At 47.7% G+C, this 25,506-nt stretch overlaps 2 protein-coding genes across 6 annotated transcripts; both read left to right on the top strand.

The window, feature by feature from the left end:
• The first annotated feature begins 286 nt into the window (after positions 1-286).
• Positions 287-6,410, top strand: LOC135368456 (caspase-3-like). 4 transcript variants are annotated; one of them, XM_064601737.1, is made up of 8 exons: positions 287-353; positions 415-508; positions 1,059-1,101; positions 1,162-1,300; positions 1,365-1,512; positions 1,688-1,863; positions 1,917-2,037; positions 3,779-6,410. In XM_064601737.1, exons 2-8 carry the CDS (start codon positions 454-456, stop codon positions 4,015-4,017), a joined length of 921 nt encoding a protein of 306 aa, XP_064457807.1. In that variant the 5' UTR covers positions 287-353; positions 415-453; the 3' UTR covers positions 4,018-6,410. The 4 variants fall into 4 exon arrangements, with proteins under 4 accessions (XP_064457807.1, XP_064457808.1, XP_064457810.1 ...); XM_064601738.1 differs by having other exon boundaries at positions 299-316; XM_064601740.1 differs by lacking the exon at positions 287-353 and having other exon boundaries at positions 360-508; positions 1,189-1,300.
• A 975-nt stretch (positions 6,411-7,385) lies between these two features.
• LOC135368455 (microsomal triglyceride transfer protein large subunit-like) lies at positions 7,386-25,407 on the top strand. 2 transcript variants are annotated; one of them, XM_064601735.1, is made up of 17 exons: positions 7,415-7,494; positions 11,130-11,156; positions 12,379-12,569; positions 13,127-13,465; positions 13,586-13,731; positions 13,974-14,062; positions 14,742-14,812; positions 14,863-15,180; positions 15,241-15,354; positions 15,492-15,707; positions 15,772-15,983; positions 16,047-16,144; positions 22,059-22,180; positions 22,243-22,443; positions 22,506-22,660; positions 23,340-23,513; positions 25,193-25,407. In XM_064601735.1, the coding sequence occupies exons 1-17, from the start codon at positions 7,440-7,442 to the stop codon at positions 25,338-25,340; spliced, it is 2,676 nt and encodes an 891-aa protein (XP_064457805.1). In that variant the 5' UTR covers positions 7,415-7,439; the 3' UTR covers positions 25,341-25,407. The 2 variants fall into 2 exon arrangements, with proteins under 2 accessions (XP_064457806.1, XP_064457805.1); XM_064601736.1 differs by lacking the exon at positions 11,130-11,156 and having other exon boundaries at positions 7,386-7,494.
• Positions 25,408-25,506: the final 99 nt, after the last annotated feature.

Raw genomic sequence — 25,506 nt, 5'->3', positions numbered from 1 at the left:
AACAACAACAGGTAAATTAATGATGATGAATGGGGAAATTTGCGACATGAAGTGGAACCACTACACCAAGACACAATGGACGGAATGAGATGTGACCTAATGATGAGAAACAGAAACCAGAACCAGCAGAACCGATGGGCTTGTCTCACTACACGTCAGGGACGTCAGCAGGATCCAGTTGCGTCGTTGTTTGTCGTGCTAGCATCTGCTAGCATCACGGTGGGCAGTGGGCAGAGTAGGAGTAGGTAGCACGATCACCGACCTCCCCCTGCTTCCGGTATAGTGGGATTGGTCTCACGGATATCACGTGATCGAGGTACACACGTGATGAATAATACAGTTCTCTTTGTCCTGTAAGATACGTTGTGCGCTTGGTTATTTACGTTGCTTATGAAGATTTGCACCCTTGTATAGCAACACTTGCGCTCCGGGTGATCCGGTGTAAGAGTAGCCATGGATGTCGCTATGAAACATTCGGAAGAACACAAAGAAGTGAACGACGAAAATGGTGAGTACAAGAAAGTGCTCCAATTATGCATAGCTCTTTTATGTTCTCACACTCCGCGTCTATGTCATGGTCAATTCCCAGAACCTCGCTTGTTCTCTTATCGTATCATATCTGCGCGCGAGTTCACAAAAAGTGGAGTTGCATCAAGCTCATTGACGAAAAAACAATCAAACAACATGTACCCACGTCTGCGCATGTAAAGCGTTATGGGCATGGTTATGGGGTATACCTTGTCTGCAAATAAGCCGCATTGGCATAATATCCACATTGCGAAGTGTGCTTTTGCTGGAATATGCGAGTTAACATTTTGAAAGAACGATCAAAATTTAGGGAAAAAGCATGGAGTTGAGATGTTCTGTCTTGTGTGTATGTGTTTTTTTTTCCCCTTTGTGAAATGGGTCCACCGTGCAGTACAAGGCTTTGCACTCAGTAGTCTGCTGCTGTACATGGGAGGGGTGCGATGCCCTTGTGTTGTGGGGCATCTGCCTACGGCACTACATCAGCAATTGTAAATGCACCAAACTGAAAGGCTTCTCTAATTTACCCACAGCGAACAGCGGTGAAACCGTCGACGCAAGAACCATCCCAGCTGGGTAAGAGATCCTTTTAATGGCTTGAGTTGATCGGGACTGAAACAAAACTTTTTTCCTCAGTAGCATAAACCTTCTCTCTTTTGTTAGGAGGTTTTTTCCAAAGGAAGATTTGCCATGCACCTTGCCCACAGCAGTCGACAGCCTCATATACAACATGGACCACCCAAAACGGGGAACATGTGTCATCTTTAATAACAAGGTACAGGTTCAGTAAAATCATCTAACAGACACGAGAGACGAGGAAGTGTCTTGCACAATTTCAGTCCTTCGATCACAGCACTGGCCTAAACGAACGCAGAGGTACAGATGAAGACGCAGCACAACTTTACTGTCTGTTCAGAGAGATGGACTTTGAAGTACGTGTCCATCAAGACTTCTCCTGGAGAGATATCATATCGACGCTAGAGAAATGTGAGTTCGCTGCTAGAACATTCTACACTCTCTAGAGCAGCACTGTTTAAAGATTACAGAATAGCCTGCAAAAGTAGCTGATTCAATATTTAAGAAATATTTGGAAGACTCTTGTCGCTAGATCATTAAGCCTTCAGTTAGTTCGATATTAACTTTCACTCAAATCGTTTCACAGTAGGAAAGGAAGACCATTCCCAGAATGATTGTTTCGTCTGCTGCATGCTGTCGCACGGTGACAACGATATTCTTTACGGCAAAGACGGCAAGTTTGCAACAGAGAGCATCTTTGCGCCTTTCCGTGGGGACGTCTGCAAGTCGCTTGTCGGGAAGCCGAAGCTCTTTTTCATACAGGTGAGGCGGTGCTTCCTGCGTTTCCGTAGCACGTAACAGTCACCTTTCCATAGGCCTGCCGAGGTGATCGTCTGGACGACGGAGTGACAGTACTCGATACAACAGATGCGGTGTCACGGGTCTACAAGGTTCCGTCTCAGGCTGACTTCCTTACGTGCTACTCGACTGTGGCAGGTACTTTTGGCCCCTTTGCTCAGGTGCATGTAGGGAAAAATGGAATAGAAACACACAGACTAGAAAATTTGTCATCCTTGTCTGTGTGTACCTCTGTCTTGGGGGGGGGGGGTCACTTTTCGTCATGTTTAACCAGTTGGCCTGCACTTTGAGTCTCATCTGCACGTAGGGAATCTGGATAACGCACGCCTGCTCTGTCTAAATCATGCTTAACTGTGATGTGTTCAGAGGGTAAAAACAACTTTTTCATTTGGAGAGGTGCTGACCAACCACTTTCAACGGCACCAAGGTTCATGCATAGTGAAGTTGCTCCACAATAACTGAAATGTTAGTGTGCTGAGACAACTGCCGGACACAAAAAAAATTTGGAATTGTTGGCGATGCATCAGATGCCTGAAACGTGTAACTCTACATTTATTTTATGAACGTTGTGTTTATATTCAGAGCGTGAAGTTTTCAGGGAAATATTTCTTCACTAAATCCGGGGAGTAAAAATCGGGTAAATAAACGTGTGCTCTAAATTCACGCAAATTTGGGGTGGAAAAACTTCCAGTACGCTAAATTAGGGGAGAAATCGGGCTGAGTTACTCGAGCTAACTGAACTGGTTAGGTACAAATGGTGACATGTAACTGCGTTTGCTGCCAAACAAGTTAGTGTGCATTCCTACAAACGTCTCAGTGAGGGCAATTTGCCGGGTAAAAATCGGGTTCACCCTAAAGAGGCAGCCTCCAATTCGGGGAAGAATTGTTGTAAACCCTAAAACTTCAGGCTCTATTTATATGTATAGGTATTTAAATATGAATATGAACATAAAACAGACCTTGAGCATATTACAACTGTGAATCTCTGGGAACACTGGTACCTTTACGAACCATTGTAAGTGCGTCTATAGGCTAAGTGAATTTTTCCGGGCATTAGTACCATTGCGTAGGAGCAAATGAAAAACCTGTTATCCTTCTATCAGCGATGTTCTTTTACCGCATTTCACACAACACACATGTCCAAAGCAGCAGAGCATCCGCTAACACATGTGAAAGAGCGACACACTTTCCTTTCTCCCTCTCTCAGTACATAGGGTACTTGCGTTGTCACTTGACATGCCGCCGTAGACTAATCACTGCGGAGCTGGGAAGGGCCGATTGGAAATGCTGAGGGTGAAAGGCCTGTAGCAGAGAGTGAGGCGCCTAGGCACGGCGTATAATGCAAACCCACATATAGTAGGGCCCCATATTGAAGGGCTCATTTTCGATGTCAAAACACCTAGCATTATATGTGGTCAGATACGGTAGTTATTGTGTACAGTCCACAAGCACCTGCATGTGAAACCAAACGGCTAGAAATTAATGTGATGTAGTATAAATAGGGCCAGAAGTTTTAGGGTTTCACCAGTTCCTTTCACGTATTTGCACCCCAAAACTTCTTAGGGTGAAACCCAAGTTTTACCCAGCAAAACGCCCTCAACTGAAACGTCTGTAGGAATGCACACTGGCTTATTTGGCAGCAAACTCAATTATACATCGCCCTTTGTACCAAACCAGTACAGTTTGTTTGAATAATAGAGCCAGATTTCTCCCCAAATTGAGCATACTGAAAGCTTTTCCGCCCGAATTCGCATTAATTTATAGCACATGTTGATTTCCCCAATTTTTACCTCCCAAATTAAAAAAAAGATTCCCGAAAACTTCAGGCTCTAGGTGTGAAAAAATGGACTCACGACATCATTTCAAACCAATTTTGCAGGCTACTACTCTTGGCGGAACACTATTCAGGGATCATGGTTCATCCAGGCGGTGTGCAAAGTCATCAAGGAGCATGCTGCTCGCATGGACCTTCTCAGCATGATGACCATTGTTTGCCAGCGTGTAGCCTACCATTTTGAGTCATGTGTTCCTCAAGACAGGAAGATGGACAGGAGAAAACAAGTGCCCACGATTGTGTCAACCCTCACTAGACAGGTGTACTTCAAGTCCAAGTTCTAAATCCATTTGCTCATCCATGACGTGCCAGGGACGTTGTGATCGATACTTCTTCATCTCAGTACAGACTCTGGCTGTTGTTGTCAAGATCTATGGCTATTGCTCTTCATTTCTTTTTTCTATTCATTCATTCACTCATTATGACGCACTGTTGTTCGACACTGGGCTGCTTACGGGGCGTACTTAGTAGAATGGAACGGGTGGACCGAAATTAATTTATAGTGTCCTGGTGCATGTCGGCACAAATTTCACCGTTTTCAATCGACCGTGGTCTTGCGCAGGAAACATTAGGGATTATCTGGCATTATTAATATTGGCGATGTACATGAGTAATCAGTAAGGAGTCTGGTTCTGTGTGATGTGTTTAATGAGCGTACTGGACCAGTGACATTGGTGAGCCTTACTAATTTCCATTGGACACGATGCTCTATAAAATCGTGGTTGCACAATCTCATCAACTCAAGAGGTTGCCTTCTACATTCGTCTAATATAACTGTGAATGCGTAAAATGTCATCTAGGTATTAAGGCAGTATTCTCTGGTGTGCCTTTTCCCAACTGTCTGACAGTTGACTAGTCAATCTTTGGTGTGCACAATTCCTGGTGCAGACACTATTTCCTTGAACCGGATCGTTCCATGGGCTACGAGTAGAGCCTGAAGTTTTCGGGAAATATTTCCATCTAAATTCGGGGAGTGCTAATCGGGTAAATTAACGTGTGCTCTAAATTCATGCAAGTTTGGGTGGGAAAACTTCCAGTACGCTAAATTCGGGGAGATATTTGGGGCTCAGTTACTCAGACTAACTGAACTGGTTCGGTACAAATGGTGGTGTAACTGCGTTTGCTACCAAACAAGTTAGCGTGCATTCATACAGACGTCTTTGTGGCAATTTGCCGGGTAAAAATCTGGGTTTCACCCTAAAGAGGCAACCTTCAATTCGGGGAAGAATTGGGTTAAACCATAAAACTTCAGGCTCTAGCAATGAGTCAGCAGATGCAATAGTGCAGCCGTTGAATCGCTACATATGGAAAGAGGTGTGGCACATAATCAGGTAAATGCTGATCCAGTTACTGTAGAAGTGTTTTTTTTGTGTGTGTGGAATTATTTTTCGAGTTTTTCGCGCGTTCTTCCAAGATCGCGAATTTAAGTTCCCGCGAATAATTCTGGCCACATGAGGGCGAAAATAGTGCGGCACTCGACGCTATACCGTGACCCTTTCTACTCCATGCAGCGTAGGCAGTTTAAGCAAGCCAAAGAAGATTGTTTTATCCCATGAGGCAAGATGTAAAGAAATGAAAATTGATCACGCTTTTGTTACTCCTACAAACGCATTGCGCTGTACATATACAGGGTGTTTGCTCTAACGTGTCCAGAAACTATATTTAGAGCGAGCGATAAAAGAAACGCAAGTGGTACTTTTCTGCTACTTGAGTAAGAAACAGGTACTGTTACACTAGTACCACCTGTTTCTTAGTCAAGTAGCTGAAAAGTAGCGCTTGTTTCTCTTTTATCAGAAATAAAATTTCTGGACACGTTAGAGCAAACACCCTGTATACCACGAAGCCGCAACATGGCTTTTCCCGCCTTCTCAAAACCAGCTTGTATGATAGTACGACATCTCAACCGAACTGTTCGGTTCCCTGAGTGATAATGAATGAGAACTGCTGAAATGAATTGGCTGACCTGCAGGAGGCCAGTACTATGGCCTCCTGCAGGGTCCCTAAACGCCATTTTACAGGGCCTTTCTTCCCATATGTCCGTGAGGAGAAGAAAGGCAGAGAACGTCGCCATCCCCGTGAACAACGGATGTGTTAGTACGTGCCGAAATATGCTTAAGCATTGACCGCGGCACGATATGCAAGAGCAAAGCACTCCCGGAAAACTGTGTCGCGAATTTAAGTTCTCGCGAATCACTCCTCAAACCAGCTTTGTTCGAAAACGCGAAAATATTTTCGACACGGAAAAAAACACTTCTACAGTATTCGATAATTGTAATTAGAAACTAGATTGTCGGGTCCTCTCCAGTATTGCTGTGTTGGCCTTGATACATTTACGGTTCATACTTAAAGGTCAGGGAGCTTAAGAACAGCATGATGCGACGTGTTTTTGACGTGTGTGTATCAGTATTGGCCGACAAGTTGAAGTGTGCTTAGTATTGACCGACAAGTTGAAGTTTTTGTTTCTCTCGAAGGCCTTACTCTATACAGTGCTCAATGAATATAGTCCATGGGCCGGGAATAGACATGTTTAATAAGTTCAGCGCACCGGCAAGCAACAACACAAAACAACAATGTATTTGACGTTTCAGGTCCCTAGTGCTCAGTGCTCAATATACAAACGGGAAACAACCTTGTTTAGGTTGGCAAAAAGAGAATAAAGACAACTATAAAAATGTTGTATTTTGCACCTTTTATTGAGGAAAATTTAATTTGTATCGCAACATGCTAGCATTCCTTGCCACAAAATGACATGCCTTCCATGAGAATGTCTAAAGTCACATGACATAGAAATGATATTGTTACAAATAATGATGCAACTGTATGTGTTAATCAGTTCAGCAATTTTCCTTTTAACCCTATGCAGTGGCGTGGTCAGAAGGGAGAACTGGGGGTTTAACCCCCCCCCCCAAAAAAAAAAAAAAAAAAATCTTGCCTTTGGTAGTGCATCGAGGAGATGGAAAACCAGGGTGAAATCATCTCCCCTATTTGAAGTTCCCATATAATCCGTCCCCAACTAATTTGTCTGGCTGCACTACTGCCTGTATGCTTTGTGTGACCCAGACGAGAAAAGTCCACAAAGTGAGTTCTCTTCCCCCCTCCCAGTTATACTTGCGGAATTAGCGTTTTATTTTTTTATTTTATTTTTTCTGTTCTGTGCTCTTGGGCTGCGCGACAGCTGTTTACTTCAGAATCATAGTCGACAACCTACATAACGCAATGCTCCAAACAGTCCTCCCAAAAAGTAAAACCAGTTGCTCCAACGACGTGACAGCCGCGTGCGAACACCGCTCACAATTCCGGACTCGCTGTGACGTCGTCTGGCCCTGCGTTCCGTTATAATTGTCAGGTGTTCCTCGAAATCCAACGCAGTCGGTGGGGAGGAGGTGGAGGATGTTGCTCAGGTAAGCAGTAGCAACGGCCCCCTAGAGGTCACGGGAGTGCAAAAGACTCCCTCTCCCCCCCGGAAGCAAATGCCGTGGCGGGCACTTGAACGACAACTTCTACCGGACGCTACCCCAAGTGGCAGTCAAGGCCAGGGAAGTACGTTCGCTTTCGCGCGGGATGCAGAACGTGCGGACCGCAAACTTCGCTCGCTTTCCCTTATCGCATTTCATCTGCACGCTCCGTGATATATCGTCGGTCTCAAGGTCAAGACTGAGTCGACGTCTCTGGCGATAACGCACATCTTCTTTTGCCACTTGGCAGCATGGACGTGAGGATATCCCTGTGGCCCGTCGCCGGTCTGCTCTGGATTCTCTTCGGTGAGTCAGTCTGCAATACGCGTCAGGGTGCTGCTCGATCTTGTCCCGGTACTGGCGTCTTGTTCAGAAGGACATCGGATTATCCGTGCCGATTCTTCTCATCATAGTACTATCTCATCATCTTCCGCATGCAGTGTTTCTCCAACCTCTTACCGGTGTTTTTTGTGCAGCCTCTGCGAAACTTTCGGTCATGTCGGTCTGTCGGATACAATATTCTGTGCGGGGACAGTCGACAGTAATCATCGGCTCCCGGAGTACCTATTTTGCGTAGTATATTACCCAGCAACCCATATATATATGCACGTATATGTGTGTCTAGGAGGTAACAGGTCACAGTTTCTGGAGAGATGGTAGCAAGACGTGTACTACTTCAAGAAAAAACTCTCTGCGTATCAACTGATCGGTGCATCGCTGACGTCCCTGATACGGGACTGCGATACGCACATGCTAGCTCATGCATGTTGGTACACACGGACGAACCTTTACAGGTCTATACATAATCGCAATCTGCGTACGACTCTACATGATCAACGACACCAGAAACGATTTATTGGACTGAGCTAACGTCTCAGTGCTTTCCTTTCGTATATAGTATAATCTAATCTATTCAACGCAGATCACGATCTCATACCTGATACGTCTTTCTACCCAGTGCTTTTCGTAAGGATTTTCTCCACCTATGTAACATTTCATTTTCATTCGTGGTGCATTCGTCTTGATATGGCGCACTGTGCTGGTACCTGCAACATCTTCACCCAAGGAAGGAAATAAAAGCGGAATAGATGTGTTTGAAAGATGATTTTCTAGCGCGGAAAAACCTTTCGGGAAAAAAATCACGTTGCAGCCGCTGTGCGTATTACGTAGGCAAATGACGTATCCATTATTCAGTTTTGTATCGACACCCTTCACGGATGAGTCCCCATCAAGGCCTCTGATCATCATCAGAAGCAGACGCATTTGTTGTCGTCTGTTCCTAGCGGGTCCTCTGTCCTGTCGTCTGCTAAACAGCGCGGCGTCGCTGTTTAACAAAATTTCCTCAATCTGTATTCAGCGATTCACAATATTTATGTCTGAAAGCGTTTTCCCCATAGTCCTGGTTCCTGGGAAGTCTTGGTCAGAGGTCTAAAATAAAGAGTAATTGCAATGGACTAAAAGACGTAATTTCTCCGCAATTTATTCAATCACCCCCCCCCCTCCCCCTCTGAGAGTGCAGAAAGTCCACGCGGTGGTACGTGCTTTTCTGTGCGCAAACCCCAACGCTTTCATTAGTCGGAATTTCAATTGTTGAATTTTTCACGAACAGCTTGCGCGGAGGCACTTGGTTATGTTGGTTAAGACGAAATTTGTTTCCAGTGTCAGATTAAATGTGGCAGAAGACGTGGCTGGCACATTGCATCATGTACACACTCAGACTGCAAAGTGCAACAAATTTGTGGACCTCCGCTATCTTCGCTGGGATGAAATATTTCGCTCCCTGCGTTGCTGAAACTAGAAGAGGCCAGATATCACTTATCACCACCAGACAACTCCGAGGAAAACAGCCCCGGTCAGTTACGCTGTGCAGAGCTGCTGCCATAATAGAATGCTTCGATAGTTTTCGTGGGACAGTAAATATCACGGTGAAGTACTTTGGGGTGGATCTTCAAAGCCACGAATTTCTCTATGAATGGTGTAAACGAAAGGAGGGAGAGCCGTATTCTAGGGTCTACCTTACACTTCACTCGTCGTGACACTATGCCCCACACTCGAAAAACAGAACTTCAGCGCAAAATGCACTCAGAACCAACTGTCATTCAGAATAATATCGTTCTCCTTCCTGATTTGTTGAAATGTGTGTATTGGCCATTTGTATCGATTCGGTATATGTCAATTGATACTAGCAGGCGCATACTTCCCACTGTCAACAAATCAGCAAAAAGATCGTTCTGAGTGTGTTATGCGGTGATGTCCGTTTTGACGTCGAGACTGGGAGGTACCCGGATTCGAATCCCGGTGTGCTGTGCTGTGCTGTGCTGTGTGGGTTTTTTTTGCTGGGTTTTCCTTACACGCTGTCAGACATATGGTGGTACAGTTCCCTTAGGAGTCGACCCACGACGCACACTCCCCCAGTGACGTTGCCCACCTCTGTGAGGCCGACAACGGTGAGCTCTTTCAACCAAAACCACCACCGTTTTTTTAAATGCCGAAGAACTTTTGTGGTACGCGTCGTTGATCAGTATACGCTTTATCAACCGGATATTTTCTTCTTTTTCTTTTTTCAAAGTTCACCAGGTTTGGTGGAAGATATACGGTAGATTAAGGAAGTCCAGAATCTCTCTCCCTGTCTCACACTGTAAGTAGAGTGAACACTCCAGAATGTGGCACATACTGGTGCTCGCCAAACGAGGGAAAGTCGTGAAAGGACAACGTGAAGTCAATCTCGGGTCAACGGCAGGCTCTTGAAACTTATTGATTTAGCCCGGAGGAATGCTTCTTTATCACTTCTTATCACTTTTCCTTAGAACCCTAGCGACGTGTCTGCCGGGTTTTCGCAAGTATAGCGTGGAGAGCACGTTGAGTACACCCAATCTGCACGCAGAGTGCCCAATACGTCGACGTAACGCCAACACTTCTTGACTTGGCACTACGGAAGAGGCCACGTTTTCTATCTGCCGACGATATGTATACCGCATTTGGTGTGACGTGGAAGATAACTTTCCAGCTCTCTGCACTTTAAGAGGTCTGTCTCCGCGTTTCATTTGTGTCGATCCGTCTAATAGGCCTCTACCCGAGAAAAGTCATCATGACGTTGGAAGACAGACTGAAACCGAAACAAGTCGGAACGGGAGGGCTGGTTCCACGAATGGGCACTTGTTCGCTCGCTGCCTTCTATTGAAAGAAAAGTAGGACCGAAGGTCGCGTCCCTTTCAGGGACCATCGTAATCCCCTCAAGACCGTGGCTTTCGGGCGCGGCCTTGTTCGCCCCTAGCTTCGAACGTAGTTCAACTCTACCAAATTGGTGGCGCTGTCGAACACTATGACGTCATTTGTTTACGAACAGAGAGAGGTCTATTGGCATCAGGCATGACGAAATTCAGCTGACTATCCCAGCTGCGGTTACCATGGTACAGGAAGCTTCCTATAGTGAAGGCTGCTGAGGGAAGCACGCTCGTTCCTCTGGCTGGACGGTTCTGTGGGGTTACCCAAGTCCCGGACCAACAGGAATCGCATATACCCCTTCCTCTCAACCTCCCTTCCATCTTTTACCCCGCCGCTTTCTCATCACCTTGGTGTACCGGAGCCAATACACCTAAGCAGGATAACCGCAGGTGTCCATGGATTTCGTGGTTGCAGTTGTTTCGGGCATGCCGAGTTCAATAGGTCATTGATTAGGATCAGATGATTCGACTGTTCTGTCCGACCGTTGACAATGAATGGTACTTCGAAATCCAAGTTTACATTACAAGAAACGAATGCAGCACTGCCTCGCGTCTTTCTTCGTTTGTTTCTTTCCTTCTTTTTTGTCTCCTTCATTTTCGTCCATGAATTTTTTTCAGAAATTCATTGCGCAAAGTGTCGGGAAACCGTTCGTTTGTCTGAAGTTGCTTTCAGTGTCCCTTTAAGAGTGTGTGAAGATAGTTTTCCAAACGTTTCAGGTTCAGTTCTGTCTCCCCCAGCTCCAGGTACGTACAAGAAATGTGCTGTCCCTGCATGGGTTGCTCCCCGAAATAATACACTGCCCAAATAAGCCTGTAACCCTGCTTATAGGAACACCGCACGAAATAACCCTAACTCGTTATTCATAGGGTTATATCGGGCACGGGTATTTTGTCCAGTGACCCTTTCGGTCGTTCTCGGAGTGTTTATTTCAACACTGGGTTTGTTTCACGATCCAAACAGGTGCATGCGTATCTGGTGCTGGGTGGACTGCAAGACCTCATGTTTTCCGCATGCAAATATTTCCCAATGAAAGGGCTAAAAAGCATCTCTCTCCCTTAGCACTCTACTTTCTTTCATGACGTATATTTTTTTATCTTTTTGTTTCTTACAAATGCTATTGAGGTTGTTGCATGAAGTCGGTTAAGATGGTTCTCACTGCTATCCTGGCACTGACAAAGCACTCACTGTCTTGTGCACCGTCGAAGCACTGCACTGTTCGAGAGGGATAAAACGGTGTGATCTCATTCTTAGTTAACTCTCAGGCCCAAGTACCTTAAAAAATAAATAAACGGAATCATTTTACTTCTTTTTGTGGACTAGATGCATTGCTAAGACCATTCCTTACGGGACCAAATGTGTGGAAGTTTGTGAGGTTTAGGTACTATTTGCACTGCTGGGGAGTAAGTTTTAGCATCACGGGAATAATTATGCAAGCAAGGGGACTAGAAGCTGGAATTATACTTCCCTAACCATGGGCGTGCCGGGAGGGGGGCAAAGGAGAGCGTGCCCCCCTCCCACGGATGTTCAAGGCCACTTGTGGAAATTGTTAACTCTTTAGTCATAGGTCGTCATGATTTTTCTCAGGTGCCATAATAACATGATCCTTTGAGCTACTCCATGTGATGCGCGGAAAATGGCACCACTAGATGTGTAAAATTGAAGCTTAAAGTTTAAACTTTACAATTAAAGTGCCTCTGCAGAATAAACCGTAAAACGCCATTCGTTTTATGACTTGTTTCCGAGCAACGTCTTTTCGAGGAACTTGTGGACTAGATGGCACGCTTGTACTTATGTACCAAGAGCTCGGGTTAAATGTCCAGCAGACAATGCCACCTCGCATTAACATACGCATTTCACGTTGCCATTGCAGTGCCTTGTAGCACAACGATCGGTCCCAACGACCCGATCTGTTATTGTTGCCCATGTATTCATAAACGTTTGTCGTTGTGCCATACATGTTTGCAGCACCGAGTCGTGGTCTGGAATTGGGCACTACATACGAGTACTCCTTGCAAAGCGACCTGTACCTGAACGAAGCTCAACCAGGCCAAGAGAAGACGTCCAGGAGTGTGGGTTATGGGCTACACGGCGACGTCCGCGTCTCTTGTCTCTGGAACAACCCTGCGGATCCACTTCATAGGCTTTTAAAGATTGAGGTACGACAACCTGTAATCCACGTCCAGGCAGTAAGAGGTTAGCATGAAGTAAAAAGACCGGACGAAAAAAGTCAGAGTTTGCGGACGAACTACGTAGCTGTTTGGTAGCTTTCTGTTTGTCAGCTTCGAAATAACCACGGGATAAGAGGTAAAGGTTATAAATGGGCCCTATATGCTAAACTTGCATTGCACGGCATCAGCCCCATCTCATCATCGTATCTCTATTTGTGTGTGTGTGTGTGTGCATTGCACGGGCGCTGAGGAAATTCTTCAATGTCGTCCTCAACAGCTTTGCCGGCGCACTACGAAAGAGCAACGTTGAGGACAGTAGCGTGTGCCCGAAGCACTACCGAAGCTGCTGAGGACACCACTGAGCAATTCCCTTAACGTTTGTGCAAGCTGGGCTTGGTCTCACGCTAAGTGGGGCGCACACCTTCATGATTTTTTTCTTTATTACAGTCATCATCATCATCAAGGGTACACCAATCACCTCTTGGACATGACCGAATACACCCCATCGGTTAATCTCCAACTCAAATTATCCTTTATCCTTTCAGCTTGTTGACGTCCATCTTGTAGTGAATCCCGCTGACGCCCCGCATGCCGAAAGGAGCAGGCACGCCTCAAATTTGGATTCGTCCAATGGACATCCTTTGTACGTGCTTCAGCAGAATAGCGAGATCACTAGAGTCTGGTCTTTGCAAGAGCCGAGCGCGAACATAAAGAAAGGAGTGGCCAGCCTGTTCCAGTACCAGCTTACCTCAGAGCCAGAGAAGGCCCAGGTAGACGTGGCTGGCAGGTGTCTGGTTGCATTTGAATCGAAAGGAATTCAACTGAAGAAAATCAAGACAGGATGCACGCACCCGGATCACTCCCAGTACTTCCATCCAAACTTTGTAAGTCTGTTTTGCTCTTTTTTTTTCTTCCTAAGTACAACATTGCCGGTACCTCGTCTGATATCTAGCGTTCGTATTGTTCTTGGCTTCTGAAAGCTATCGTACTGTCGTTTCCCACAGGTCCAGTCAGCCTCGGTAGATACCAAGTCCGTAACCTCATACGAGATGTTGCCAGACCTGACAGCTCCCAAGGCGATACATTCGACTGAAGAAGGCCACATGATAGTGAATGCATGGAGGAACGCTCACATTGTTTTCTCAGCGAAGTATGTTCCCCCGTTTGTGGAGGGCTCTGAAAGATTGATTGTTTCGTTTCTTTCTAGCGTTGACATGTGCATATAGCGTGTGCGTATTTCCAGTTTTTCTGGTGCCTGTACGAACCTGGTGGAGGCCGTTTCTTTGTCTCTATATCTCGTGCACGCACCTTTTATGTTTCATAGCACATTGTGCATCCTCGTGACCTTTTGTGAATAGCGGGAACTGTAGATCTACTTTATCAAAATTTCAGGCACAAACTCCAGTTAAAGAGTACAGCTCAATCGAAAGAGAGACTGACCGCGACCAACGAGGCAGCCATGCTGCAGCACTTGACTCAAGGTGAGTGCACGTGCTCCACATTTAAAAAAGCCTTACAATCTACTTTATATCGTAATATATAATTTGCTAAGCTAATGATGTACTAAGCTTATAACTTCTGACAAGCACTCGTTACTCGCTCTTTAGAGTCGACTCGTAGACTTTAGAATAGACCCAACTTGCTCGCATCGGCGCACCGATGGACACTTTCGGGTGCTAGGCCTTTTAGGGGACCGTTTTTACCGTCTTTGCAGTGACGTCTCGAAGCGTTTCTTGCTGACTTTTAGTCGCTTCTGAACAAGATACCTCGTGACGCAACGTTTCATTGCACGTAAAGAAGATTAGCGTGCATTCCTGCCCGCGTATCCGTGAGCAGACAACTATACTTTCGTTTACAAACCTGCCATCTCCACCATCATCTTTCATTATCTACAATTGGCACTGGGGCAGCGCCCAGCCTGCTGGCCGGCATCACCCCTCTTTCCCATCATCATTTCTTTATGCGTGTGTGTGTGTGTGTGTGTGTCGTTTACAGATGGAACCGTTGAATAGTGAGGTGACCCTTCCTTGTTAGGGTCTGCCCTGTACCCGACATGACGCTGCAATGCATGACCCTCACATATTGGGTGCTCTTGGTGCTCCCAAACCATCTTTGTTGGTCTTTGTTGTTTTTTTACACTCTTTACGTCTGCATTCCCAGACAAGAAATTAAAGGAGGACACTATCGTGGCGAGGCCGACACCAAAGACGTGCGGGACAGAATGCAAGTCGGTGAGTTGTTCACGGTGGCCTGTGTACACACACTTACCGCTACCTCGCAGCTTGCGGACACGGTGAAACTCTATCGCGACAACCTCCGCACCAAGAACCTGGCGACGCTTAAGTCCGCCATCTCTTTCCTGCGGCTCTTGCCCAAATTTCGCGAGGCAACCTCAAAAGAGATCGTGTCCGTGCTCAAGAAGAACCAGAAGATTGTTAACCAGCTGCTGGACCTCGCGGCTGCTGCTCAGACGCCGGCGTCTGTAAAAGCCGCACTCAGGTACCTGGATCTGGAAGCGGAGAACGCTCAGGCGGAACGGTTCCTGGTCAGCTTGCTGACTGCTTCGCATCCCACCGCTGAAATCATAGCGGATATTCACGTAGGTATAAAGGAGGTTGAAAATTGGATTTCTTTCACAAAAATTTCCTTTTCTCATCAGGCAGTTGCTACCAAGGATCTCAAGAACGCGAAGAACAAAGACTCTGCTGTGGCCACGCTCGGTGCGCTCATTAAGACGTACTGCCGTGCGCACGATAATTGCCTCAACGACAAGGTGAGCTGGAGGGTTACGCACCGGAGCTTAGTGTATTTCTTAGGATATTCACCAAGGCATGGCTTGTAAATATATTCTTCCGCTCGGGGGCAATACACGTTCGCATACATGAACCTGTGTAACGGATATATGTGCAGGAAGTCGTGTCTTCTTTAAAATGGATGGAAAAAGAAATTAAATCTTGCAAACGCGAGGACCCATGCTGGCAAAGATATTTGGGAGGCCTTCTCAACGCGGCTCAACCTTCCACCATAGACACATTCCTGTTTGCCTTGAGGAAAGGCACCAGGAAAGCTGTCATTGCCGCGCTTCGGGCGCTCAAAGAAATCTGCAGGGAACATCTGAGCAACAAGGTATGTTGCGAGGGTATATGTAAGTCCTCCTGTTGTGTTGCATTTGCTGGTATCTCGGTGGCAGGTATACGACGCCGTGGAGCGTGTCTACGGACAGGTCGACCGTAGACACGATTCAACGGCTCGTGCTCTGGCCGCAGAACTCATCTTCTTGGGCGGAGACCCCGTCCGGATCCAGCGTGTTGTCGAAGGTCTTCCCAACAAGGAACATCCTGAACTGGCGACCTTCGTTACTAGCAAGCTCTACGAGCTGCTTGACCAAAAGCCGCAAGTCAGGTGCGCCTCGATCATGAATCTCGCCACCTGTCAGGGTTTGCCTCAATGAAGGTTTTATTGCAGGTCATCAGCGAGTAAAGTCCTTCAGAACGTCACCGTGGCTAACTACTACCACTTGGCACAGAGCGGATCCTCCGCGGCTTTCACAAAGTACCTGGCCAGTATGTCAATTTCTTTTGTCATTCGTCCATCAATTCAGGTCTCACATGGGGGGAGGGTGTTGTGCAGGAGCCGCAAGGCGGTAGAAGCAAACAGGGACGCAGACTCGGAGTCGAGGGGATCAGGCTCGTTTAATGAGACAGGCCAAGAACGAAAGTGAGCCGAGAATAGAAAAACGAGATGGCATGTCTCGAGATCCGCGAGCACAAAACTAAAACGGCAAGTGCTGCCCCCTGGCAACGACACATTGCAACAAAATATGACCAACACTCCCCCTCAATGAGTCGTCGCTACCTTCAGCCCACACGCAAGAGTTCATGTAGTCCAAGACGTTCACAATGATGATGAGTTTTCTTGCCAGTTAGAGCCTTTGTCATGATGTCCGCGCAATTCTCAGATGAGCTGACATACTCTAGGCGTATCTTCCCTTCATCAATCTTTTCTCGCAGGAAAAAGTGCCGGAGCTCAATATGTTTGTTCCGCTCTGATGTTATTTGGTTTGTCGCAACGGAAATAGCTCCCTGGTTGTCGACGAGCAATGGCTGCGGCTCTTCGACGCACTCGCGGGCGCCCAGTTCTTCCGTGAAGTGCTGGAGCCACAGGAGTTCTTTGGCTGCATGACACATGGCGATATATTCAGCTTCGACCGTCGATAAAGCAGTTGATCTCTGCTTTTTGCTGCTCCACGTTATTGCTGCTCCAGCGAGCGTGAACACATATCCGCTGAAGGATCGCCGGTCAACTCTGTCAGCAGCCCAGTCAGCATCGCAAAAAGATTTCACGCGACTGCCGGTTTTCGTGAAGGTTAAGGCATATCCCTTGGTTTGCTTAACATAGCGCATAACGTGCTTCAAGCCATTCCAGTGTTCCTCTGTGGGATTTTCGTTGAACTGGCTCATGTACGCGGCGGCGAATGCGAGGTCAGGTCTTGTACCTCCAGCCAGGTAGAGCAATCCTCCTACTGCTTGGCGGTACTTATGAGTAACTGTGTTGCTATCTCGCCCTTCCTTCATGGGCTTCTGGAATCGCATTCCAGCATCCAAGGGCGACGAAGCACCTTTAGCATCTTTCAATCCACAGTTGTCCACCATCTCTTCAGCGTATGCCTTCTGATCTAGGGTTAGCATTCCGTCTGTGCGTCGCTGTATCCTCATGGATAGAATGTAGTTCGCCTCACCGAGGTCCTTTACTTGGAACTCGGTTGCCAGGCTTCGTTTGAAGTCAATTACCGTTTGCTCATCCTTCGCCAAGATTAGTATATCGTCCACGTACACTCCGATGATGACGTCTCTTGTAATGTTCACGTAGACACAAGGGTCCGCTTTTGATCTGATCATTCCGATGTCCTTTAAGTAATTGTCCAGTCGTCTGTTCCATTCTCTGCCAGACTGACGTAAACCGTATAGGCTCTTCTTTAGGAGGCATACGTCTTCGTTGCGCCCTTCGTAGAACAGGGCTGGTTGCTCCATGTAGATCGTTTCTTCCAAGTTCCCGTTCAGGTAGGCCGCAGTTATGTCGACTTGGTGTACGACCCATTCCCTTTCGACTGCTAGGGCCAGCAGAAAACGGATAGACTTCAACTTTACAACCGGAGAAAAAGTTTCTTTGAAGTCTACTCCTTCTACTTGGGAATAGCCGCAGGCAACAAGTCGCGCCTTATGCCTCTCAAAGTCGCCATTCTTGTCATATTTCTTACGAAATATCCATTTACATTTTACGACTCGTCTGTCGCTTGGTCTTGGTACAACCTCCCAGGTCCCATTGCGTTTTAGATTGCCCAGCTCTTCCTCAATTGCCGTCCGCCACTCCGAACTATCCGGCATAGACAGTGCTTCCTCAACGGTAGTTGGATCGGGGATGGAGTCGCTTCGCTTTACAACGCAACAATAGTTTGGGCGTGGCTTCGACGCTAGTCTCTCGGAGCGCCTCGGCATCTGAAGATCATTGGGTTGTTCTCGCTCTTCGGGTACTCCTGGTACTCCTGAGGTTGACGGCTCGTCTTGTTGCAGCACGGGAGTTATTGCCTCATTCGTCTCCCCCTCGTCTTGTGCTTCAAATGTCACCTCTGGAATCTCTTGCAGTTCGTCATCCAGATTGCTGAGGATCTCCGTGCCATCGACCATGGTGGGCGCCTCTTCATTGTCGTCTGGTGCCGGAAATTCTTCTCCACATGGTCTACCACCGTACGGGAAACAGTTCTCGTCGAAGACGACATCACGGCTCACAAAGAATTTGTCGCGTTTCCGGTCCCAAAGCTTGTATCCCTTGACGCCCTCCGGGTAGCCGAGGAAAATGCACTCAATTGCCCTTGGGTCCAGCTTTGCTCTCTGCTGTCGCCGACTCTGTGCGCTCCAGGCCTTACATCCGAATACCCTCAGGTGATCGATGTTGACCTCCTTTCCCAGCCACAACACTTCTGGCACAAGACCCCCTACAGCCTTTGATGGACACTTGTTGCGTAGGTATGTTGCCGTGACAACAGCGTCCGCCCATAGTGTTTTGGTGAGGCCTGATTCGATCAGCAGGCATCGAGTCATGTCCAAGATCGTCTGATTAAACCTTTCGGCCACTCCGTTCTGCTGTGGTGTTCCAGGCACGGTGAGCTGTCGTCGAATGCCGTGTTTCACCAGGTATTGGCAGAATTGCTTCCCCGTATACTCTCCACCGTTGTCACTGCGAAGGACTTTGATGGTGGTTCCGTGGAGATTTTCTACCATTCGTCGGTACTCGTCGAACTTCTCCAACACCTCATTTTTGCTCTTCATCGGATATACGACTGCGTACCTCGAAAAATCGTCGATAAACGTCACGAAGTAGTTAGACCCTCCTTTGGACGTTGGAGTGATGTTCCCCACGACGTCCGAATGAATGAGCTCCAAAGGTACTCCAGTACGAGACGAAGAACCGCTACTGGATATGAAGCTCTTTCTTCGCTGCTTTCCCTGCACGCACGTGGAGCATATTTCGTCTCTATGCAGAACTTCTCCGCAAAGTTCTTGCACGGCTTCTTGGTGAAGGTGTCCTAGTCGACGGTGCCATAGTGCGTAGTCCGCCGCTTTGGCTAGCTTCAGCACAGGCCTCTCTTCCTCTACTCTGTATAACCTTCCCTTCCGCGATGCGGATGCAATGAGTTCATTGTTCTGGTCTCTCACCTCACAGCTTCCCTGATTGAATGTGACCTTATATCCACGTTCTTCAATCCTTCCGACGGATAGGAGGTTACCGTCCAGATCCGGTACATACAGCACATCTTTCAGTGTGACCACTGTTCCACCACATTCCTTTGGGAGCTTGAAGGTCGCCTCGCCCTTGCCTAGAATTTCCATCGCCTCTTTGTTGGCGGCTTCTACTACTGATGAGTATTCCTGGAATCCTGTGAGCTTCGTCCTGTCCGATGTCATGTGGTCTGTGGCTCCGCTGTCTAAGTACCAGATATAACTTTCCTTCATGCCTGATTTCTTCGCGGATAGCGCCCTGTGGGATGCCTTCTTCGCCCGTGATGCGTTGAAATTTTCTTGAGACTGGTTTCTACGGTCATCACGGTCACCTTCTTCACAGTCCCTGGCGATATGCCCAAATCTTCCACACGCGAAGCATCTCACATGACGTTTTGCCTCATCGCGGCGTCCTCCGGGCGTATGCTCAGAAGGTCTCTCAGTCTTGGAGTCGTACTTAGTCTTTCCGTACCTGGGTCTGAACTTGCTTTTCGACACAAGAGCTTTCGTATCTTCGTCCGTCTCTGAAACGTGCTCTTCGTCGCGCCTCTGTTTTCTCTTTTCCTCGACGAGTAGCCTTGCCTTGACCTCTTTAGTTGTGAGCGTGGCTTCGTCTTGCTCGAGTTTGAGAATGAGTGGTTCGTAAGCTTCTGGCAAACCCATTAGCATCACTAAGGCAACTTCTTTGTCCGTAAATGCGTAGCCTCCATTGGAGAGTTTTCTGTGCAAACCCATTAGCCTGCTCAAATACTCCTTCATCGGTTCTTCGCGCTTCTTCCTCACGTTGACGAAGTCCCGTAGAAGTTGCAGGATATGTAATAGACCATACTTCGTATGGATCTCTCGCAAAATATCCCATGCGGCTTTGGCGGAGGTACAGGCCCCGATATCGTCCAAGTAACTGTCCTCAACCACGAGGAAGAGGAATGTGAGGGCCTTGTTGTTGGTCCTCCTTTCGTCAGTAGTCATCTCAGCGTCTATGTAGCCGGGGTCCACTGCCTCCCAACAGCTCTTCTGCACCAGCGCTGCTTTTGCTCTAATCGCCCAAGCGTGATAGTTTTCCGAAGTCAGTTTCGGTATCCTGAGAGCGCTATCGTCTGAGAGCGCCATGTCTCTCCGCCGCTCTCCTGGTCCCAACTTCTCACTTGCTTCTCCGCAAAGATGCGCTTGGTCAGTGACAGTCGTCGTCGAGTCACAGTCCTAGGTGTCCTGGGCCCATAACCTGTTGTGCAGGAGCCGCAAGGCGGTAGAAGCAAACAGGGACGCAGACTCGGAGTCGAGGGGATCAGGCTCGTTTAATGAGACAGGCCAAGAACGAAAGTGAGCCGAGAATAGAAAAACGAGATGGCATGTCTCGAGATCCGCGAGCACAAAACTAAAACGGCAAGTGCTGCCCCCTGGCAACGACACATTGCAACAAAATATGACCAACAGAGGGGAGGATATACGTTTATTTCGGAAAAGTCAGCCTGACCGAAGGTCTCACGTCGCGAGGCAGGTATAGTCTGTGACAGCATCGATTTGTGGAGCGCAGACTTCTTTTAACATCCGCTCAATTCTGAGCAGACACTATTTAACGCTCTCTGTACGAGACAAACATACCTGGCTAACTTGTGCCATGCTATAAAATAGTTACCCCTAGTTACCCGACATTATAATTAGTGTTGGCTCCGGATCTTAATATTGGGGCGGATAACATGCTACGGTCGTGTTCAACCTACGGCATGTTTAAGCCGCGCTCTAGCCTTGTTCCCATTGGCTGCATAACTAGCCGCATCACTCTACGTCGCGGCAAGTAGTGCGCCGGCACCGAAAATAGCAGCCCTGTAGGCGGCAGCTGGTGGCGCCGCAGTATAATTTATCCGGCGGAGTAACTTTTTTCGGGTTAACGGACTACGTTTCGTGCCGTTCTTAGGTTGAATAGAGATATACTATTTCTATTGGGGGTTATGCAAGTCTCGGAGGCCGCTACTGACATGTATGCCAAGACGATGATGGTGATGATGATGATGATTGTGGTGGCTATTGCCTTTGTATCGGGCGGACAGCGCATAAATCGCACGCGCGTCCTAGCCAGCGAAAATGAATAACCGAGCGGGTTAAGGCGTCCCGCTCATTTGTGGTAGCCAAGGTCGTGCTGAAGACTGGGAGGTGGTGGGTTCGAATCCTACCACCGGCTGTGCTGTCTGAGGTTTTCCCTGGGTTTTCCGAAGACTTTCCAGACGAATGTCGGCACATGCAGTTCCCCCTGAAGTCTGCCCAGGACGCATACTAACCCCCCTGTCCCCCACTCCTTCCTGCTGTCCTCTCTCCACCTGTCCACATCTGTACGCCGCTCATAGCCACAGTTACTTCGCGGCGCTAACACAGAATTAAAAGTAAAAAAGAAAGCAAAAACATAATGATAAAAAAAGTACAATTCACAGTACCCAAGGACTTCGCACGTGCCTGTGTTGATTCTGCACGTTCTGAAACCACGTGAACAGAGTGCGTGTGAAGAATGGTAAGCCGGAAAGCAGATGCCAGCGTAGCGTAGTGGTTAGCGCGCTCGGGCGGCAATCGAGAGGTGCGTGGCTCGATTCCCGCCGCTGCATGGCTTTTTCGACGGCTGCCATGTTTCAATGGCTCCACATTTGGACAGCCCCTGTCCCAATTTCTTTTATGACAATTTTTTTTATATTACTGTCTTCAACATTGCCAGAGACGGAACATCTGAATTCAACATACGGCATCAACATGGAGCTCGTGCCCGGAGGATTGTTGAAGACCAGCTCTGTTGACGTGAACCTGGAAACTCCTTCGGACAGCCTCAACCTCATCTCTGTGAGTGCACTAAGAATCGAAGGCTGCAAGCAGGCTCAAAACGCGTGAAACATTCTCTATAGGTGGGGCTGTTTGCTGGAGGTCTCGGGGGAGTTGCCGGAGGCGGGGAACAACAGGAAGATGATGAAGAAGAGGCGACCGGCGGTATGAGGTTAACGCTGCTGGGCGCACATCTAAGGCCATACGTCTTTTTCGTGGGCACTTCGGAGCTGATGGGCCACGTCTGGTCCGGCACTGCAAGCGAGCCAACGCCTGCACTGCAGGTACTGTTGAAAGAGTTTATTTGGGCTGTTAGTGTTCGGCTCTGATGGTTCCTTTGTTCCAGGCCAACTTGCTGATGATGGATCACTACCAGTTTGTTCCCCTTCTCAACGGCTTGGTAGTGGAACTCAAGCTGCAAGGTGTCATCTCCCTTGATCTCACCGGGTCCATACAGATCTCTTTATGGAACAGGAATTCGCATTCCATCGTTCAGACCAGGTGACAAAAAAAAGTTGGCTGCATATTTGGGCATTGTGCCAAACACGTTTAACTGCCATAGCTTTATATGGCCATCTTCCGATCCTGATCTTCGGGCGCCCGCGGTCGTTTCAGTGCCGTTGTAACTCCTCTTCTTCTCATTTCTGTCTCCACAACTGTCACGGACGTACCTATACGGCTGTCAACGTTGGTGGGCCCTGTGAAAAGTTCCACGTGTTGACGTCTGTGTTGTAAGACCTGAGTACACAGAAGAGAGATGAACGACACAGTACCAGGTCTCGTCAGTGTCTATAGTCTGTTGATCAGTCTGAAAGCACGCGTCAAAACAATGCGGGTGCCGAGTACACGTAACATGCAATAAAGGGGGGGGGGGGTACCAAAGCGGGCTGGTAAGCTTCCCCCTTTTAGCTTACCAGGCCCCTTTGGTACACATCTCCCCTTTTTATTGCATACTGAAAGCACTTGCCCTTACCATAGTACCAACAAGCTCTGTTCCGAAGGTCCAGGGGCGGACCCAGACACTCGCTTGGGGGCGGTTTCCTTGTCGAAGCATGTAATGGGGTTGGGATGAGGAGGAAACCTAATGTTTAACCTAATGATTTGGGGAGGAGGCGCTCCCCCCCCCCTCCTCTGGATCCGCCACTGTTAAGTTCTCACTTGCTGATTTTGACTCCTGTAGTGGGGCTGCCGTCATCCAGGCGTCGGCTTCTGTGGATTACGAGTCTGTGGCGAGAAGTCATGTCCAGGTGAACGTGGCCGGAGACTCGCACCTCGAGTTCATCACCGACTTGGACTTCTATGAAAAGCCCTACAAGATGTGCATACAGATGACCCAACCGGGACTTGTGCTTAGGTGAGTCCCTGCTATGTCCGACATGCCCAAAACGCATCCAAGACGTCATGTTGACAGACATCGGTATGTTCACTGCAAAATGGTGCGCCACCTGGGTACAGAAAGCCTACTTAATGCCTCATCTCACCCCTTCGCCACGTGGTTATTTGAAGTCGCGATGTCGTCTGCTTCAGCCGATCGCCGCAGACGATTTCAAACACAGGCTTCCTGTGGCTACCGGTGGCTGCACATGCGACTGCTGGCGGCTCGTTCCCATAGCTATACGGCCGCCGTGATTGGCGGACCCTTAATGGCTCGTTGACGGACGTCGTTGAAGTGATAAGGCTTTCTTGGGCCAGGTGGCGTTGACCCCCAAAGCAAAAGAGAAGATGCTGCCGTTGTCGAAAAATAAAATAAAAGGGAGAACAAAAGGAAGAATTATAGGCCAATTCGAAAGAGCTTCATGTAGGACGGTTCGACTGCCAGTCACTAAGTGGTATTAGGAATCATTTTTCTTCGCTCTTCTCTTTAGCCAATGCCCTTGTTGACTAGACAAGGGCTAAGCCGATACTGCATTCACACTTGCGTTTCAAAAAGCGGCGCTGCCTGAGCGTTTGCGGCGCGGCCGAGTGGAGCCGGTCACACATGCGTTTGCTGCCAGCGTGAAAACGCGTTTCGTTGGTTGCTGTGTCATGATTGTATCATCACTTCTTGCGCTCCCCGTTCAGATTTACATTGTGAATCATTTCTGCTTCCATCATCAATCGTCTGAACGACAGACATGACAAAATATAACAGCGACATTTAGTACGTCAGCAGAAATATACGATAACCATACGATAAAGAATACCACTTATCAAGCTTAGCAATGTGATATCACTCGCTTCAAAGAAACAATTCCCATTCATCATCATTAATTTATCTGTTGTTGTTGTTCAAGAAACAAGGCGATTGGCTGCTTATATTTTTGGAACTGTTATCGTGAACTCCTTCTACTAAAGTCGCTAATACAGATGCAGAAATTGACCTGCAGAAGAAGCGAGACACATGTTTACCTGCCGGCGGCCAGCACACATGGTCACACTCAAAATCGCATTTATTTTCGTTGATGTTGTGGTTTGCGTATATTCCCAGCTCGTCGTTGACAGCTTAAGACAACAAACAAATTTTCGTGAGAATGAATTCAGTTACACAGTTGCACCAAACACACACACGAAAAGACAAAGGTTCCCCGCGGCGTATAGCTGTTGTGCTGGGACTGGGGGGCCCGCCGGCGACAAGCGAACCCCTCCATGGGCGCTCCGATTGTCCGGATGAAAAGCGTTCGTGTTTCTGCTCACCGAAGTTGCAGCACGGAGCGCTTCTCGAAATGTGGCTGGAAACGCGCTAAAAAAACGCACGTGTGAATCCAGCTTTTCCAGCTTGCCCAGTTGGTATCATGAGTATAGTCCTCCCAATCAGAGCCACCCTTCAACACACGTTGCCCATGTCCAAATGTCGTCTTCCCTCGGCCGGGTGCTTGAAGATGAGTGACCGTGAGATGCCCAAAAAAACTAGCGTCGGTTCACAACACGCCTTGTACATTTCTGTGCTTGATGAAAATGCGGTATTTGTGGCATTCTGAAAACGTCTCGTACTTTCTCAGCTTAATTCTACTCAGGTCGACAATGTGTTGTTCTTTTTTTGTTTTTTCGTTCCAGGCATAATGTCCGTAAACAGGAAAGTGTGGAAGGCAAGAAGCACCTTGTGCGAACCCTCAAACGACGGTCACAAACCCTGGCGGGAAAATCGTACGCGTTACATCGGAAAAATGAAGAATATTGCTCAGCGATGCTCGCTCAAGACTGACGTCATGTAAAAAAATTCTAGGATATTTTATATTTTTTAATAAAATACGTTCCTCGTTACAAATCCAGGCACTGAGCAAGTTTCCAGCGGTCTCATCGTGTGTTGTACGAGACGATATCACCGGTGTCCGTTTATGATTACACCCCTCTGTTTTATGTCGTTGTTA

This window comes from Ornithodoros turicata, chromosome 9 (genome assembly GCF_037126465.1).
Source record: "Ornithodoros turicata isolate Travis chromosome 9, ASM3712646v1, whole genome shotgun sequence".
NCBI lineage: Eukaryota > Metazoa > Arthropoda > Arachnida > Ixodida > Argasidae > Ornithodoros > Ornithodoros turicata.
This window is presented reverse-complemented; position numbering and strand designations above follow the sequence as displayed.